The following is an 18,743-nucleotide window of genomic DNA, read 5'->3' as shown; positions in this document are numbered from 1 at the left end:
CAGACACCTAAAGGAAAGACTTCCAAATAAAAGAAAAGCCCCTTGTCTAGGGTATAATAGTAAAGTTTGTGCCTCATGCTTCACATATTTCATTCTTATACAGAAATTCAATTCTTTTACCAAAGATTTTGAACAAACATTATGACAGCTTCCTTTTTAATCTGAAGACATTTATTTTTTATGATGAAACAGTGTTGTGGGCTGGGCACAGTAGCTCGTGCCTGTAATCCGAGCACTTTGAAAGGCCAAGGCAGGCAGATTGCCTGAGTTCAAGAGTTTGAGACCAGCCTGGGCAACATGTGAAACCCCATCCCTACTAAAATACAAAAAAATTAACTGGGTATGGTGGTATGTGCCTGTAGTCCCAGCTACTCAGGAGGCTGAGCACGAGAATCACTTGAACCGAGGAGGTGGAGAGGTAGCAGTGAGCCAAGATAGTGCCACTACACTCCAGCCTGGGCAACAGAGCAATACTGTCTCAAAAACAAAAACAACGTGGTAAGTTTACCAGGTTAACATAGGTTTACTTAAAACTGGTATTTCAAGGAATTATTTTTGTTTGTTCCTGGATGATTATGTTTTAAAGATAAATTATAACCATGCCATATATTTTGCCTTGGCAAAGTAGATTTATTCTTCTTAATCATCTAAAATCATTCTTTGAAGATTTCAGCCTTATCATTTGTAAGTAATCTGTATCTAGTGCATAACTGCATAAAAATAGAAATTAACCCTTTCCGTTGTTAAATCTTAAGATATGTGCAGTTCAGAAACTCCGGAAGCCAGGTATAGTGGTCTTTTACAAAGGCACTGTTACTTAAAGGGGCAGTATAACCAACAGAAAATACTTCCAGTAAAGTTGATACTTTAATTTCTTTGAGCTTACTTCTCAAGTTACATTCTCCCATTTTTAAATAGCTTCATAAGCTGTCTTTGGAGTTTTGAACCTGTTTTATGCAGTGGAATTGAATATTTTAAAATTCATTTCCTAATGCACTTGAAATGACTATCCACTGTTAGACTAAAATTTTGTTCCATTTTGTGGTCTCTTGTATAATATTTGAAGACTTTTATTGATGGTGATCTCTGTTATGAAAATGATCTGGAAAACTAAGAATGATTTTATAAGAGGAAAAAAATTTAGGGGAAGCAAAGAATTATACTATTAGCGTTATTATATTTAAAGTGAGTTAAAATTTTGAAACTATTCTTTGGACTACAAAAATAGCATTATTTTAAAAATATATTTGAGTTATTTAATTATATATGTGTCAACTAAAATCAATGTCATTTCAAGTTTTAATTTTTCCAGTGTACTTCAACTTCCTCAAGTTTAGTAAACTTAGAAAATATACTGTGGCTTTTAATTGGAGAAGCAGAGCCCTAAACCATGTTTCTAAGGAGTTAATTTTTATCAGAGATAAAATAATAAAATTGCACATATTTGTACATGAATAAATTTTGTTCTGGTCTGTCATGTGGAGAATGTGGATTCTAGTGTCGTTGGTTATCCTTATAAATCAAGTTATTACAATGTGAAACTGAGTTGTTGCCCACATATTTGAGGTCTCCCTCTCAATCAATGTACTTGATAAGTTAACCAGTTCACCAAAACTTGGTAAGTTAGCATATTTACCAAAACTATGACTTGTTAAGACCTCATATAAAATCACAGACCTCTACCTAGCATATCTCTTCCGATTACTGGCATTTAAGAGCTGCTTGCTTTTCTGGCACTGTAATATTAAGTTGAATTTTGGACATAAATTTATTAGCAAATATGCAGTAATGTAAATGGTAGCAGGTCCCAGTGCCTTCCTCTTCAGAACCTTAAACCTAGTGCATGAATCCCAATTACACACATTCTTGCTCTTCCCTGTAAAATAAGAGTTCAAATTTCACGAGAAATCATGTAGAATAATTTTAACTGACCCTTCAAATATTTTCTTTTAAGTTTTAAAAACTTGTAAGTTTTATAAGCCACCAATATGGCACCACTAACTATGGCTGCTAAGTGCTTGAAACATAGCTAGTACGACTTAGGAACTGAATTTTGCACTTAATTTTGTTTTAATTAATTTTAATTGAATTGAATTTTTAGTTAAAATAGTCATATGTGGCTGGTCACTGTCTTGTTGGACAGTGTGGCTGTAGAATATACTTGAATTTGATATATATGCCCTCAATGGCAAGTTTATTAAAGATCCCTTCGTTATTTGAGCTATAATACATAAATTTTAAAAAATTCTCCAGATAGGTGTAATGGTAAATACCTTCCCAATACATCAAAGCATTTTAAATGTGTAAAAGGAAAAAGAAAATCAGCCCAATTTAATCTTGGGTCTTGGTTTTTACATAAAAATCTGGATGTAAAATTTAATTTCTCCCAAAATTTTAGACTATAATAAAATGTTGTATTTTCTAAACCTCTTTAATTTTTGTTTCCTGATGAAGAAAAGAGCCATTATAAAAAATTTCAAGTGGTCATGGATAAAATGCAATACTGACTTCTCACAAATGGTTTCTCCTAAAACCCTAGGGAAATAAGGAATTAATTTCTCCTTTTCCACCCTGAACATGTACTATTTTAAAATCCCCCATGGTTGTACATGTTTTAGAGGTACAAATTACTATAGTGTCCTTTTTTCTGAAGGGTTATAGCCACTTAATGACTGACCACTTCATCTTTATAGAGGGGAACATCGTCCTTTGATAGCATTTTCCCCTTTAAAAGTCATTTCAGTTGCATTTAAGAAACATCCATTATTATCCTTCCAGGGAATGCTATTTTTTCACTGGGCGTTAGAACAAGATTAATTATCTTTGCCTATCAAGAAGCACGGGCTTGATTAAATCAGTCAAGGACATTAAATTCCAGCTTTACTCAGTCTGGTGACCAATACCAATGCTGAGTTGAAGAAGAATTTGTGAAAGTAGCATTTGGTTAAAATTGTATGCCTGTCGCTTTAAATCTAAAAAAAAATCCTTTCAGAAGCTGTAGAGAGAAGGTGCTAGAACTGTGTACGATCATGACTGGAAAGCAGGATCCCTCAGTGACTGCCGAATCTTCCCAGCACAAGATAGAGAGGCAGTTCAGCACAAGCCTACATTGGTTCTAGGCAGAACGATGATCCTACCGAACAGATCTCAAATAAAATTAAATTGAGAAAGCAGATCTTTCAAGGGAATGAGGCGGAGGCTCGCTTTTATGTTAAAAGCCACCAGCATCCTCCTTGCTAGACATGGACATGACATTTTTAAAGGAATTCTCTGGTTACAGCGTTTTAAGCAAACTGTTCTAAGGAGTCTGTACATTGCATTATTTTTTCTATTCTTTTTTTCTTTTGCATATATGTAATTCTGGAGGTAAAGAAAAAGCCTGCCAGGGATTCAGAAGGCATCCCACTAGCGATCAGCTGACATTCCTAACTGAAGGCTGCAATGTGTTGCTTATTCATTTTGTACCGTGGGAGCTGCGGGGACTAGCAGAGAGCTAAACTATGCATTTCAAACAGCAGTGCTTGTGCAGAAAGAGGGGTGAGAGAGAGGCAGCCGGCGAGGAAAGAGCACAGCTGGACTTTCTCCTTGTTTTTATCCATTTCTGCAGGATCATGTATTCATAAGGGATGAGGCGGGCCACGGCGATCCCAGGCCTGAGCCGCGGCCTACCCAGTCAGTTCAGAGCCAGGCCCTCCACTACCGGAACAGAGAGCGCTTTGCCACGATCAAATCAGCATCTTTGGTAAGCAAACACCCCTCTACCCACCTTCCCTTCCTTCCCCTCCTCCCCATCTGGCAGCCTCTCGCCCTCCCTGAGCCTCTCTCGGCTTCATGGATGGGAGGAAAGGAGTCAAGAATGTTTTCTCTCTCCTAATAATTTTATTCATTTTAGGAAAAAAATCTGTTGGCATAGCAACCTGATTTCAGATATTTTAGCATTGTCTATGGAAAAAAAAAAAAACCTTTGTGTGTGTGTGTGTCTGTGTGCGTGTGTGCCTGTGTGTGTGTTTGTATATGCTGTATGTGCAAAATATAAGGCCTTTGAGATGAAGTTGCTAGCCTGTCCAGTTTTTTAAAAGCTATTTGTCTTTTCATTGAAATAAATAATGCTAAAATTTTTTAGGGTGTTGTATATGTATGCAGGGCACTGTGCTTCTTTTTATATAGATGCATGTGTGTCTATAATGTATACACACACATCAAAAGATAAAATATAATTTTTAAAAATATATGGTTACCGGCTAATGTATATAATTGTAGAAAATAAGATACTTGTTTCTCAGGAATGGATTGCTGGTTTGTTCTGGTTCATTCATTTATTTATTGCAACAATGGTAGTGGCTGCACTTCCCCATTTAACCCCTGAAGAATTTCCTGGCACCAATAAAGCAAGAAGGGCTTTGTAGGAGAGGATAAGGCTGATTGTGGAAGAAAAGAGACTGTAGGATTCTTCAGCATTTTTACTATTGCAAATGTGATTGCTGGATGCCCTTGTAGTAGCAAAAGGGGTGTGTGCTGGAAGAGTTAGTTTTCATGCCTCCTCCCCTCGGCCCCCCACGCGTGCGCGTGCGCGCTCACACTCACACACACACACACTCACATCGTTTCATCCTTGGCACTCTAAACTCTCTTTAATCTTTTGCTTCTGAATCTCACTTCTCAACCAAAAAATTATTGAAATATTAGTTGTTTTGCCCAAATGGATGTTAGAGGTCACATGGGCAGGAAGAGTTAGTGTACACTGCTTGGCTATTACATTTAGAACCTATGATGACATCATCCGAGGCCGACCCAGAAATGATCATTTTTCTTGTCCTATTTTTCAAACCTGATTTCTACTTTTATTTCTCAAGTCTTTTAAAGGCTTCGATTATACTTGAAATTTACAATGGATTGTAACCTTTAAAAACCCAAATACAAGGAAAAATGGAAGTTAAAGCACCTACATATTGCTATGCCTGCTGCTGTCTAAAAGCAAGCAATTTAATTTAAACTGCTTATAAATAAGCCCACTTTTAAGTTCCTTTATATAGAAGTTTCTTATGATCTCTTTGATGAGCAATTTTTCATTTTAAAGGAGTGCTACACTATGTAATGGAGATCTTAAAATGTCCACTATGTATTTGCTAATGATTGTTAAGCACCTAAAAATACGCTTTTGAGTCTGGATAAAGCATCATGAGATTACCAAATAATCATTATTTTCGTGCCATGATATCTAACAAAAGAAGAAATATGGTGCTTTAGAGAACTATGACTACTTACCATCGACTCTTGTGAGACTTGTACCTTTATCCAGACCCGTTCATGTTGAAATGAGTGGAGAAATGATAACAAGCTCTGAGCATCCGAGCACCATCAGCGGTTTTGCATGTGAAGCAGACATTACACCAAGTGGCTTTCCCCCTCTGGGACAGGTTCTCTTTTCTCTCTTGCCACACCCTCATTCCCACATCATATATTCATGACCCTCTCCTGCCTCCCAGCAAGAGATTACTACAGCCATGCCAGAATAATCTCACGCTCGCATCTGTGAACTCACCCAGGGCTACTCTGTGTGTATATCAGCCATCACAGTCTTCCTTTCTGTGGATGATAAAAGCTGCTTCCCTACTAGGCCACCTCAGGGCTACGGGCAGTGTCCTCAGGAACCCTCTGAATCCTACAGGCTTCCTAGTGCCCATCCAGAGAACAGCTGCAACCAGTCTCTCTAATGAAGTTTTGATTTGCTAAAAGGCCCCCGCCCCTATATTAAGTTAAAAACAGAGTAGCTGATATGCTGTTGCTTTAGCCACAAAATGAGTTGTTTTTTGTGGTGGGCCCTCTCTAAACGTAGTGCTTTGGGAGTCATGGTTGGGATTGACGGAAGTTTACCAGAGTTCAGTGGTATTTGTAACTAGTGGCTTTTAGGGAGGGAAAAAAATGGAAGGGAAAAGGTATGGTGTTTTGTGGTTCCATGTCCCATTTTGAACAATCTAACTATTGGTGTGGATTTTTTAATGTATATTACCAAGTACTACAATTCTACCCACTATATTATTTTAAAACCTAATGCCAATAGTAGTATATAAATCAGAATACTGGAATATCATAAAATATTTAATTTTAAAAAATATATTATGAATTCTGTTGTGTTTTATGGATCCCAGCTCAAACGAAAATGACTAAAATGACATAAAAGTAAGAGCAAGATCATGGGAAAGTGAAAGTCCAGTATAATAAAAAATCAAGTCACTGTTGAAACCTTGCCTTCTCATAGTTGGTGGCAATACTATATTTATTTATTCATTTATTTTGGTTTTACTCTTTCTTTAACATCTTCTAGTAGAGGTGCTAACAAGTCACAAAGAGGTCCAAAGGTCAACAGGAAGGAAAAAGGAAATTAGAAATTAGTTTTTCAATAACTAGATAAATAAATGATGAAATGCATATTTTAAAATGACTTGCAAACTGACAAAGATATCAGTTTTCCTAAAATTTGTTTATGAGCCTACCTCTTCAACATAAGCCTAAAAGAGGCCTGGCTTTGTGCTCTTCCCCCTTAGTATTACTTTCAACATTGTACTTTCGAATGAAGTTACTGACAAGTGTATGAAGAAGCCCATGGGCTTTGGGCCTGTAATGCTACATGCCTGTATTGTTTTGGGACCTTAGAACTGAGATTTTTGTATTATGCACTGCTGCATAGTTGCATTTGTAACAAAGGATAAGGAAGGACTATAAACTTTGATACCAGATGAAATCCTGAGAAAACTTTAGCATTGTAACTTGTTATTACAATTGTATAATTTTTATTATAATTTTCTAAGGGCAGAGATTATTGCCCTTATTTTGAAGAATTAGGAAAAGGAAGGGTATTTCATGGCATCTTTATTTTAACCTTTCTTTTCCTTCTTCTATAAGGAAGTTCATATTGGGCTCATGTGTTATCTGGAAAAAGGAGTTGTTTATATAGTTCTGCAGAATCACTAATCTGATTTCTTGGGCCCTTGAGATGTGCCTTCTTTGAGTTTTTATGGAGAGCCTCATATTTTAATTATATTAGTGATTCATGAGGGTGTTTTCAGCTGTTGCTACATCTGATGTCATTTCTTCTGAAAACTTTGTAATGTCCGGAGCTCTTGGCTGTTTCCATGGTAGAGATATTCATATAAAGAGCACTGTACCTATGAGAGTTCAGCTTTTGACTTTGTGAAGGAATTCTCACTGCCCCTCTTCCTAATGTGTGTTCTAACACATTCACCGGTGACAGCATTACACAGGCGAATTTATGTTAGAACACATGTCGGGGAGAAGGGCAGGAGAGGGGAATTCCCAAGGAGGCATGTAGGAGAAAAGTATTATTGTTCTATTAATGCAAATATAGATTATTTTACTTCGCTTTGCCAGATTCGATAGAAAAACTCATAAAAAGAGAATCTTTATTTGGAGTTTTTTTAATGCACCCTAATAATTCAGCTAATTGTGAAATTGGATACCTGAATGAATTTGGTACATGAGAATAAAAATATGAGAGCCTCAGCAGTAAGTGCTACTGTTTCAGCTCTCAGGAGCCCAGTCCTATTTCTAAATGCTTGAAAATGTGTTCCCTTCCTGGACAGTATACCAGAGGATGCTTATCAAAATATTGCATATCTCTTCACTTATTCTTGACTTCTTAACTCACTAAGGTCATTGCTGATACCATTTCTCACTTATGCTGTCCAATCTACATGCCCAACCCATATGGTCAAAGTCTCTCAATAAATGTGTGTTGAATAAATGAATGAACGAATGAATGAGGTTACCTCCAGCCCTGCTATCAGATGAGAATTTGGATTTATAAGTTTGCATTTCAGAATTCTTCATGTAACATATTCTTTTCTAAATGCAGAATTGCCTGTTACCAGTCATTACTTTTAGCAGAAACTTAAAAACAGTTTTTCCTTAGGTATTCTAAAGAATAGAATGTTAAGTTTCTAATGCCAAAATGTGACTCACTATATTCTTTTTAAGAACTTGCTATAAATTTCATTTGTTCTAAGTGCTGAGGTGGCCACTTTTATCATATGTATCATTTTGATTCTTACATATTATTAATCTTGTAAGTTGGCTTTGATCTCTTCAGAGGGTAACGTTATCAGCCACCATGCTCTTGTTTTGTGTTCAGGAAGTTGCTTATTATTTGTGTTCCGGAAGTGCGGTGTTTTGTACACCGGAGGGACACTCTGCACTTCGGATGAAGTGGTTTGTTTTAGGGCTGAATTTTGCTGGAATTAAATAAAATAGCAGTGAACAGCTGTAGGAACCTTTAGAAAACAAGTTTTGATCTTCCTTTTCATGGTACATTATTTATTATTTATTTGTTTATTTTACATATTCTAGATACATGAAATGAGTAATAATTCAGATTCAGAAATTATACATAATCTTATTATCCACAACCTGGATACAGATACAGTTGTTTTTATTTATTTATTTTTTTCCTTAAATGTGCCCTTTCTTCTGGATCCACTTCTTCTGATCTATGTCTCCATCACCAGAAATACTAAGTGGAAGGCAAAGGGACATGCTTCGCAGAGCCTGGCATTAGAAGGAAGGAAACCAGCATATGTTGAGTATTTCCTAGGAGTCAGACACCCTGCTAGGCACTTTCACATGAGAAAGTCCTCTGACCCTGAGGAAGATAGTAGTAGTTCCTCTCTCTTTACACATTAAGAAACTGAGAGACTTGAAGAGGTTAAGTAATTTGCCCAAGGTCAGTTATATAGTAAGAGATAGATGAGGTTTTTCTCCACGCCATCCACTGGGTACGGCGTGGTACCACCTACTTTTAGTTGACCACATTTTCGAGACTGCCATTGTAAAAACTACAGTCACTACATCTTTCTAACTTTCTCCCATTTCAGACTTACTCGATTTGTAATTTAGACTTACCACTCTCTCTAGCTTTGACTTTTTTGAGTGTTCATTCCCTCTATTACTTTATAACAGAAAATAGTCACTCTTTTTCTGCCTTGGTGATAAGAATTTCCTCAGGCAATTCAAGAACCCTAGGAATCCAAGGCCTTCTAAAAATTAAAGAGGTAAATTATATGTGAAAGCACTTTTTAAACCATATGCATGAAAAAGTTATAGGCTCTTATTTTTTATTTTATTGACCAAAAAGTGTATTCTTAAAACTCATAGTGTACACTTAAGACACGGACACACATAACTCTAAATATCATATTTTTTGTATATTTCATGTTAGACTTTACAACTGAAATATCTGGTTATACTTTTATTTAAATTCATCTATCCAGCTTGAGCATGGAATTATAAAGCTTAGTATCTCTCTCTATACCCAAAAAGACCATTTGAAACTTAGAAAGTTTAGTTGTGACAAATGAAAGGGGATATTAGGAGTGTAAGAAGGTAATTATCCACATTATGGGAAGCATTCAAAAGCAAAATGTCCCTCCTGGAATTCAGTGATGTCCAGTGATAGCAGATTGAGCTCTGTACATTTTCTTTGCCCCATCCTTGTACCAGGTGTGATCTGGGACAAGCAGAAAGCCATCCTCTTTACAGAGACCCACACACCAATTAAAATAGAAAATGTTCTTGACACAACTCATTTCCCTTTCATCTGTAGGCCTCCTGGTTTAGGGAAATGACCATCCTGAGAATATTTTATTGGCTGTAAGCCAATGCTTATGGCAAGTTTTAAATGTGTCATGATAGCTTAGAGTGTGCCATGCCTCCGCTTTGGGAATCTGATTAAAGAAGGAATGCTAAAATAAGCAAAAGTATCTAGCTAAAACATATCTAAAATGCATTACCCTAGCCCTGATACTTTACTGCCATATTTTTCTGAAAAACAATTGAATTCAGAAAGGACTAAATAGTATCCTTTCTATTGATTAGAGTTGTTTCTTCCTTAAAGTTGTACTTCAGAAACATATAAGCATGAAGAAGTAAAATTGATACATATATGTCAAACTACGTCTTTTCCTCCTTTTATCTTGACTTATGTCCATTAAAAAACACATTTTCTGATAACAAAATAAATCATTTATTTTCTTTAGAGGGTTAGGTGCCTTTTGGGTAATGCTATCCTTTTTTGGTCTTAAAATATCCTCTGCTCTTATTCTTAATACTTTAAAGAGTATTATCCTTCAGAAAAGAGAAATGAATATGAAACCCAGTGTTAGTTTCAGCTAGAAAGGTTTCAAAGTTTGGCTAATGTTTAATGGTGTACTTTGATAATACTATCTTGTAACAGAACAGCACTCTCTTGATAGTAAGGACTCAATTTAGTATGCAGGGCCACCTTCTAAAAAGAGCAGAGAAACAAACTCTTCTTTGTATAAAATGTATTTTAACCCAAAAACTGAAAATAGTACAGACAATTAATAGCAGTATGAAAATGTCCTGTAAAACTTGTTTGGGTGTTAGGCTGGGGAGATGGGCCATACAGTAGATAGGAGTGACCAAATCACTTAGTGAAGAACAAGACTAAAGTTAAAATCCTGGAATTCAGATTTTTTTTCTAAAATAGGAAAAATTAGGAGGAAGTGATCAGGAAAATAAAGAGAGAAGATACATTGAAGGAAGGGCTGGAAAATCACAAAGGATTTAATAGAAAGGAGCAAGAGGTGCTGAAATGTACATATTTACAAGCTTTAATTTGTTGGATGTTTACTTGAAAATGAGTTAAGGAAAAGTTACTAAGAACAGTAGCCTTCCAAAAATCATAGCAATGCTTTATTGTTTATCCTTTAGGAGAGCAAGTGAATGTGTTGTAATTTGGTAACTTTTTTGTGTGGAGAAGGGGCTGGGGGAGACGTGATTTAAGAGATATCTTGATCTCATACTCACCTCTTCATATTAGGAATAGGAAATAAATCTTGTTCAGACTAGTTTAAAAGGTCCATGACTGCTAGAGACATGACCCTTAACAAAATAAATATATCTATGTATAGACACACACACACACACACACACAAAGCAAACCAGTGTAGTAGTTCTCAACTAGGGGAATTTTGTTCCTAACGGAACATTTGTCAATATCTGGAGATACTTTCCATTGTCATGTCGTGGGAGGTGCTACTGGCATCTAGTGGGTAGAGGCCAGGGATGCTGCTGAACATCCTGCAATGCACAGGATGGCCCCCACAACAGATAATTAGCTGGCTCATTGTTGGTAGTGTTGGTGAGCAATCTTGGTATAGTAGAAATAACATGGCTCTGGAATTATAGAGATGGGCCTGATTCCCAATCCAGTCCTTATTAGCTATGTTACTGTGAACATATAATATGTGTGATGGTATATCAAAAATATGTAAACATATTTTGACTGAATAATTTCTTTTTTTCTCTCTTATTTTTTTTATTTTTTATTTTTTATTTTTTTTGAGACGGAGTCTCTGTCACCCAGGCTGGAGTGCAGTGGAGTGATCTTAGCTCACTGCAGCCTCTGTCCTGCCTCTCGGGTTCCAGCAATTCTCCTGCCTCAACCTCCCTAGTAACTAGGATTACAGGCGCCCACCACCATGCCTGGCTAATTTTTGTATTTTTAGTAGAGACGGGGTATTACCATGTTGGCCAGGCTGGTCTCCAACTCCTGACCTCAAGTGATCTGCCCGCCTCAGCCTCCCAAAGTACTGGGATTACAGGCATGAGCCACCGTGCCCGGCCTAAATAAATAGTTTCTTTCAAGACTCAATTTCTTCAACTATAAAACTGAGATGTTATCACCTACCTCATGAATGAAATGAATGAGTGAATGAGATGGTTTTGAGGACTAGGGATAAAATACATAGAGTATCTATCTAGCACGGTGCCCCCTACAGGTGAACATTCACTAAACAGTGGGTAAATTGATGGTGAAGGTGATGGATAAAATTATGCCACAGGGCCCTTCTACTTTGCCTGAAAGCTTGTCTCCCATGAACCTGGTTACCTGAGTTCTGTTTCCTAACCCAATTCAGGTTACACGACAGATCCATGAGCATGAGCAGGAGAACGAGTTGCGGGAACAGATGTCAGGTTATAAGCGGATGCGGCGCCAGCACCAGAAGCAGCTGATCGCCCTGGAGAACAAGCTGAAGGCTGAGATGGACGAGCACCGCCTCAAGCTGCAGAAGGAGGTGGAGACGCATGCCAACAACTCGTCCATCGAGCTGGAGAAGCTGGCCAAGAAGCAAGTGGCTATCATAGAAAAGGAGGTCAGTAAGTGCACACACGCCTTCATGCCACAACCAAGCCCAACCTTTGGGGTCAGTGGCAGGATGTTAGCAGGAGGCAGGAGTTGGGGATGGAGGAAAATTGTTGTTTGGGGGGTGGCAGAATTGGGTTTCTAGATTTTATGGGGCTATGTAAAATTGTTGTTCAGAGTTCAAATAGCAACTGAAAATGTATGTTACATTCTTGTCCATTCAAATATATTCTGCAGCCAGGCGTGGTGGCTCACGCCTGTAATCCCAGCACTTTGGGAGGCTGAGGTGGGCAGATTATCTGAGGTCAGGACTTCGAGACCAGCCTGGCCAACATGGTGAAACCCCATCTCTACTAAAAATACTAAAATTAGCTGGGCTTGGTGGCGCATGCCTGTAATCCCAGCTACTCAAGAGGCTGAGGCAGGACAATCACTTAAACCTTGAAGGTAGAGGTTACAGTGAGCCAAGATTGTGCCACTGCACTCCAGCCTGGGCAACAGAGCAAGATTCTGTCTCAATTTATATATAAATATATATATATATATATATATATATATATAAATATATATATATATATTCTGACTATCAGTCTCTTGATGGTGGTCTGGGTACAAGTAAAGGGAAACAAGATGCTGCCATCTTCTGAGAAAGTGCACAACACAAGTTTGTTACTGTATCTGCCCCACCCACAGTCCTCTTCAAAAGAAAACTGCTCTACAAATAGTCTCTTATAGTGGCAATAATCCCTGCCTACAGCTGATGGGCCCCTAAGCAAAGGGAGCAAATGATGAGTCCGGCAATTGTTTGGGTTTTCTAGGGAATGTGTGTCTTCCCCACCCAGGTTCTAAGCTAATTTTAAAAGCAGACAAGGCCAGGTGTGGTGGCTTACACCTATCATCCCAGCACTTCGGGAGGCCAAGGTGGGTGGATCACCTGAGGTCAAGAGTTCGAGACCAGCCTGGCCAACATGGTGAAACCCTATCTCTACTAAAAATACAATTCAGGCACGATGGCTCACGCCTGTAATCTCAACACTTTGGGAGGCCGAGGCGGGCGGATCACCTGAGGTCAGGAGTTCGAGACCAGCCCAGTCAACATGGTGAAACCCTGACTCTACTAAAAATACAAAAATTATCCTCTACTAAAAATAAAAAAATACAGGCGTGGTGGCAGGTGCCTGTAATCCTAGCTACCTGGAAGGCTGAGGCAGGAGAATCGCTTGAACCTGGGAGGTGGAGATTGCAGTGAGCTGAGATCATGCCATTGCACTCCAGCCTAGGTGACAAGAGCGAGACTTCATCTCAAAAAAAAAACAAAACAGCCAGGCATGATGGCTTATGCCTGTAATCCCAGAAGTTTGGGAGGCTGAGGTGGGTGGATCACCTGAGGTCAAGAGTTCGAGACCAGCCTGGCCAACATGGTGAAACCCCATCTCTACTAAAAATACAAAAAATTAGCTGGATGTGGTGACAGGTTCCTGTAATCCCAGCTACTTGAGAGGCTGAGGCGAGAGAATCGCTTGAACCCGGGAGGCAGAGGTTGCAGTGAGCCAAGGTCGCACCATTGCATTCCAGCCTGAGCAACAAAAACGAGACTCCATCTCAAAAAAACAAAAAAACAAAAAAAAAAGGGTGAGACAGATAGTCATAATATCATCTTTATCACTGATACATGTTAGGTACAAGAGGTAATTTATGTCTGCAGGAAAACAAAATTAAGCACACTTACCTCCTCAGGCAATGCTAAAACCGAGTCACCTTTCCTGCCACCCCCATGAGACTTCCATAGTGTTGAAAAACGTGGTGGACATGTGCTCCCTGGGGATGCAGTGACTGGGGACACGGTTCCAGGGTGTTTCCATAATTGAGCAAGCTTGCTCGCTCTCTCTGTCTCTCTGTCTCTCTGTCTCTCTCTGTCTCCACATGGAAGGAACCATCAGGTTGTAGAAGGAAGATTTCCCCAGCAGCCATCAATCTGTCAGGTAGTCTGGCATGAAAACCTCTGCCCAGACAAGGATGATGTTGATTAAATCAATCAGTCAGATTCTGTCTTGAGATTTGACTTGGTAAATATGTTATGAGAATTGTTCATAATGGAAGAATTGTCCATAATGGAAGTTGCAGGTGAAAAGGATACATAAAAAGAGCCATGAGCCATGAAGCATAACTCCCTCTCTCTCTCGCAAGTCGCTTGTCTTACATCTATCCTTCACCCAATGGTTACCAGAAGCAGATTTGGTCACTTTCAGGAGGCAGTATTTATTGGGTTACCTTTTATATAGTATGTGTTTTACTCATTTAGGACCCCCAAAAATGTCATGACATGTGACTGTTGTGGATTGCAGCAGGTGCCTAAGAGAACAAAATGGCTCACGCCTATGATCCCAGTACTTTGGGAGGCTGAGGCAGGTGGATCACTTGAATTCAAGAATTGGAGACCAGCCTGGCCAACATGTTGAAACCCCGTCTCTACTAAAAATACACAAATTCACTGGATGTGGTGGCGTGTGCTTGTAATCCCAGTTACTGGGGAGGCTGAGGCATGAGAATCACTTGAATGCGGGAAGTGGAGGTTGCAGTGAGCTGAAATCATGCCACCGCACTCCAGCCTGTGTGGCAAAGGGAGTATCTCAAAAAAAAAAAAAAGAAAGAAAGAAAGAAAACAAGATGCCATTAGCTTTCCAATTACACTTGAGATGATACCACTGGAAAACCAGATAGTTGGAATAATTAATCAGTTAGAGTTTGATTCTTGGAATATAACTGGCCAGGCACGGTTGTTTATACATTTTTACAACTTAACCTTTGGGCTATCAACAATATGATTTTAAAACCTTTATTATAATCCTTAGTTCTGACCAGGCATGGTGGCTCATGCCTGTAGTCTCAGCACTTTGGGAAGCTGAGGAGAGGATAGCTTGAGGCCAAGCATTTGAGATGACCCTAGGCATCATAGTGGGACCCAGTCTGAATGATCATTTTTTAAAAATACTTAGCCAGGACTGGTGTTGCATGCCTGTGGTCCCAGCAACTCAGGAGGCTGAGGCAGGAGGATCACTGGATCCTGGGATTTTTAGGCTGTAGTGAGCTAAGCTCGTGCCACTGCACTCCAGCCTGAGCGAAAGAGTGAGACCCCATCTAAAAAAAAAAAAATTCTTAGGTCTCCTTTCATCCCATGAATGTTTTTGTGTTCAATAAAGTATGTTTATGGTTTACCTTCATATTTTTCCCATAATTCAGAATGTATTTTTCTTTTTCTTTCTTTCTTTCTTTTTTTTTTTTTTTTTTTTTTTGAGACGGAGTTCTGCTCTTGTTGCCCAGGCTGGAGTGCAGTGGTGTGATCTCAGCTCACCGCAACCTCCGCCTCCCAGGATCAAGCAAATCTCCTGCCTCAGCCTCCCAAGTAGCTGGGATTACAGGCATGCACGACCATGCCAGGCTAATTTTGTATTTTTAGTAGAGACCAGGTTTCACCATGTTGGTCAGGCTGGTCTTGAACTCCTGACCTCAGGTGATCTGTCTGCCTCAGCGTCCCAAAGTGCTGGGATTACAGGCATGAGCCACCGTGCCCACCCCAGAATGTATTTTTCAATGGTGAAAATTTCTGTTTTGTTTTTTGTTTGTTTAAGATACAAAAAATTCAGAGAACAATTATTTTTTATTATTTGTTCAAAAATGTCACATTATTAGCACTTATAGACTCTCTTACTGCATTTGAGTATATAACCCACTGAATTCTGTGTAAAGAACAGATTCATCCTACATTTGTTATTTTATCAGGCAAAGGTAGCTGCAGCAGATGAGAAGAAGTTCCAGCAACAGATCTTGGCCCAGCAGAAGAAAGATTTGACAACTTTCTTAGAAAGTCAGAAGAAGCAGTATAAGATTTGTAAGGAAAAAATAAAAGAGGTAAGGATACCAATGTTTGTTCTCACCAAGTTGCCATTAGAATAGTTGGAACGTAACATTCACTCATATTGCATTGTGATCAATATTCTAGTCCAGCGAGTCTCAAACTTTACGTTAGAATAACCTAAAATGCTGGCTGGGCACAGTGACTCATGCCTGTAATCCCAGCACTTTGGGAGGCCGAGGCGGGCAGATCACCTGAGATCAGGAGTTGGAGACCAGCCTGGCCAACATGGTGAAACCTTGTCTCTACTAAAAATACAAAAATTAACTAGGCATGGTGGCGCACACTTGTAATCCCAGCAACTCAGGAGGCTGAGGCAGGAGAATCATCTGAACCCAAGAGGCAGAGGTTGCAGTGAGCTGAGACCACGCCACTGCACTCCAGCCTGGGCGACAAGAGCCAAACTCTGTCTGAAAAAAACAAAAAAATTGGCCAGGCGCGGTGGCTCAAGCCTGTAATCCCAGCATTTTGGGAGGCCGAGACGGCGGATCACGAGGTGAGGAGATCGAGACCATTCGGGCTAACACAGTGAAACCCCGTCTCTACTAAAAAAAAACTAGCCTGGCAAGGTGGCGGGCGCCTATAGTCCCAGCTACTCGGGTGGCTGAGGCAGGAGAACGGCGTAAACCCGGGAGGCGGAGCTTGCAGTGAGCTGAGATCGTGCCACTGTACTCCAGCCTGGGCGGCAGAGCGAGACTCCGTCTCAAAAAAAAAAAAAACAAAGAAACAAAAAAAGTACCTAAAATGCTATTAAAACAGATTGCTAACCCACCCCCAGATTTTCAGATTTTAAAAATCTATCCCTAGATTTTCTGGGGTAGAGTTTGAAAATGTGTGTTTCTAACAAGTTCCCAGATGACGCTGCTGCTGCTGCTGCTGCTTCAGGGACCACATTTCAAGAACCACTGATAGAACTCTAAACCAGTCTTGTCTTCTTCCTGTGTATTTTCCACACATCAGTCAAAGTGATCTTTTCAAACCATAAATCTGGTCATTCTACTGCATAGTTTTGAAATCCATTGTCTTCTCTCCGCTTTTAGGACAAGTCAAAATCCTAGAAGTCCCTACACAGTCTCTTCCTAGCCTACTTGTTCAGTGGCATCTCACACTAATGCTCCCCCCACCCTCAACCCACTCTTCGCTGCACCAGCTACCATAGTCACCTTTCAGTTCCTCAAATTTATCATATCAAGCTCCACCCTTCCCCAAGGTCTTTCCACATACTGTTTCTTCCGCCAAGATGTTCTCCCTACCCCCACGCCCTCCTGACCACAATTCTGCTCGGTTAATTCCTACTTCTTCTCCTCGTGCGACATGGGATTGGTTATTAGAATCTTAACTTAAATATCACTTCCCTAGGGAAGCCTTTTCTAACTGCCTCAACCAAGACAGATGTCTCTGGTTTCCTAACACTAGAGCTTTTAATTATACATTTGTTTAATGATTATTTTAGCTGCTTACTCTACTAACTGGTAAGCATCATAAGAGCACATACAATGTTTTTGTTTGCTCACAACTGTATCCCTGTGTCTTGTACATGTCAATATTTGATAGATGAATGATTGATTCTGGAATATTTGGTTGAAGATCACTAGTGGACTTAAGAAGTTCTTGAAGAACTGCACTTTGATCTGAAAGCTCAAATTTCTTCAGTTCTCCTTTTACCAGTACTAACAGGTGAATCGTCTGCAGCTCCATGGACTTTTTTCTCATAAACCTTAGTATTTCTAATTTGCAGACTTACTAAGTGTATTAAGGTTTAATAAAATTCAATATGGGGCATTGTTTTAGTATATATAAAATCATGTGTTTGAGCTCATATTCTTTTTTTATCTTTTGAGACGGAGTTTCGCTGTTGTTGCCCAAGCTGGAGTATAATGTCACAATCTCAGCTCACTGCAACCTCCGCCTCCTGGGTTCAAGAGCCTTTCCTGCCTCAGCCTCCCATGTAGCCGGGATTACAGGAGTGCACCACCATGCCCGGCTAATTTTTTGTATTCTTAGTAGAAACAGGGTTTCACCATGTTACCCAGGCTGGTCTTGAACTCCTGACCTCAGGTGATCCACCCACCTCAGCCTCCCAAAGTGCTGAGATTACAGGCGTGAGCCACCCCACCTGGCCTGAGCTCATATTCTGATTTGTAGGTTAGCAGTAGAGGATTTAGCAAGGTTCTCCTCCAATTCTTTTTTAGTTAGGAAGTGAAACCAAGGGCGTTGGGGTGGGCCTAGGGATTTTTTGCCCTGCCCAGGTAAGCCACTGGTAATTGTTAGACCTAATAGAAATTGTATTTGATTTACACTGGCTGAATGGGTAGAATCTCTGACACCATAAAGTCTAGAAAACCTGGGTGTAGAGAGAATAGCCCAACTCAGAAGGTTCACATTCTTTCCATTTTCTCTGAGTTATTGGCTTGAGCTTAATTTTTATATCATAATAGGATGTTGCTGGATCAGAGATAGCCTAAGAAATTTTGAGGTTTTTCTCCACTCTAAATACCTTCCTTGGCTGGGCACAGTGGCTCATGCCTGTAATCCCAGCACAGGATGATAGATGGTCGAGAACTAATTTATTCTTGCTTTTTTTTTTTTTTTTTTTTTTTTTTTTTTTTTTTTTTTTTTTTTTGAGATGGAGTCTTGCTCTCTCGCCCA

General features: G+C 39.4%; 1 protein-coding gene across 1 annotated transcript in view; it reads left to right on the top strand.

Annotated features, from left to right (window-relative positions):
- Nucleotides 1-18,743, top strand: part of TAOK3 (TAO kinase 3) — a 226,199-nt gene that overhangs the window by 182,347 nt on the left and 25,109 nt on the right. The window contains exons 14-16 of the mRNA XM_008004888.3: nucleotides 3,608-3,742; nucleotides 11,955-12,191; nucleotides 15,962-16,090. Of these exons, the coding sequence (XP_008003079.1) occupies nucleotides 3,608-3,742; nucleotides 11,955-12,191; nucleotides 15,962-16,090 (501 nt within the window). The remainder of the gene's footprint in view (nucleotides 1-3,607; nucleotides 3,743-11,954; nucleotides 12,192-15,961; nucleotides 16,091-18,743) is intronic.

This window comes from Chlorocebus sabaeus, chromosome 11 (genome assembly GCF_047675955.1).
Source record: "Chlorocebus sabaeus isolate Y175 chromosome 11, mChlSab1.0.hap1, whole genome shotgun sequence".
Lineage (NCBI taxonomy): Eukaryota > Metazoa > Chordata > Mammalia > Primates > Cercopithecidae > Chlorocebus > Chlorocebus sabaeus.
This window is presented reverse-complemented; position numbering and strand designations above follow the sequence as displayed.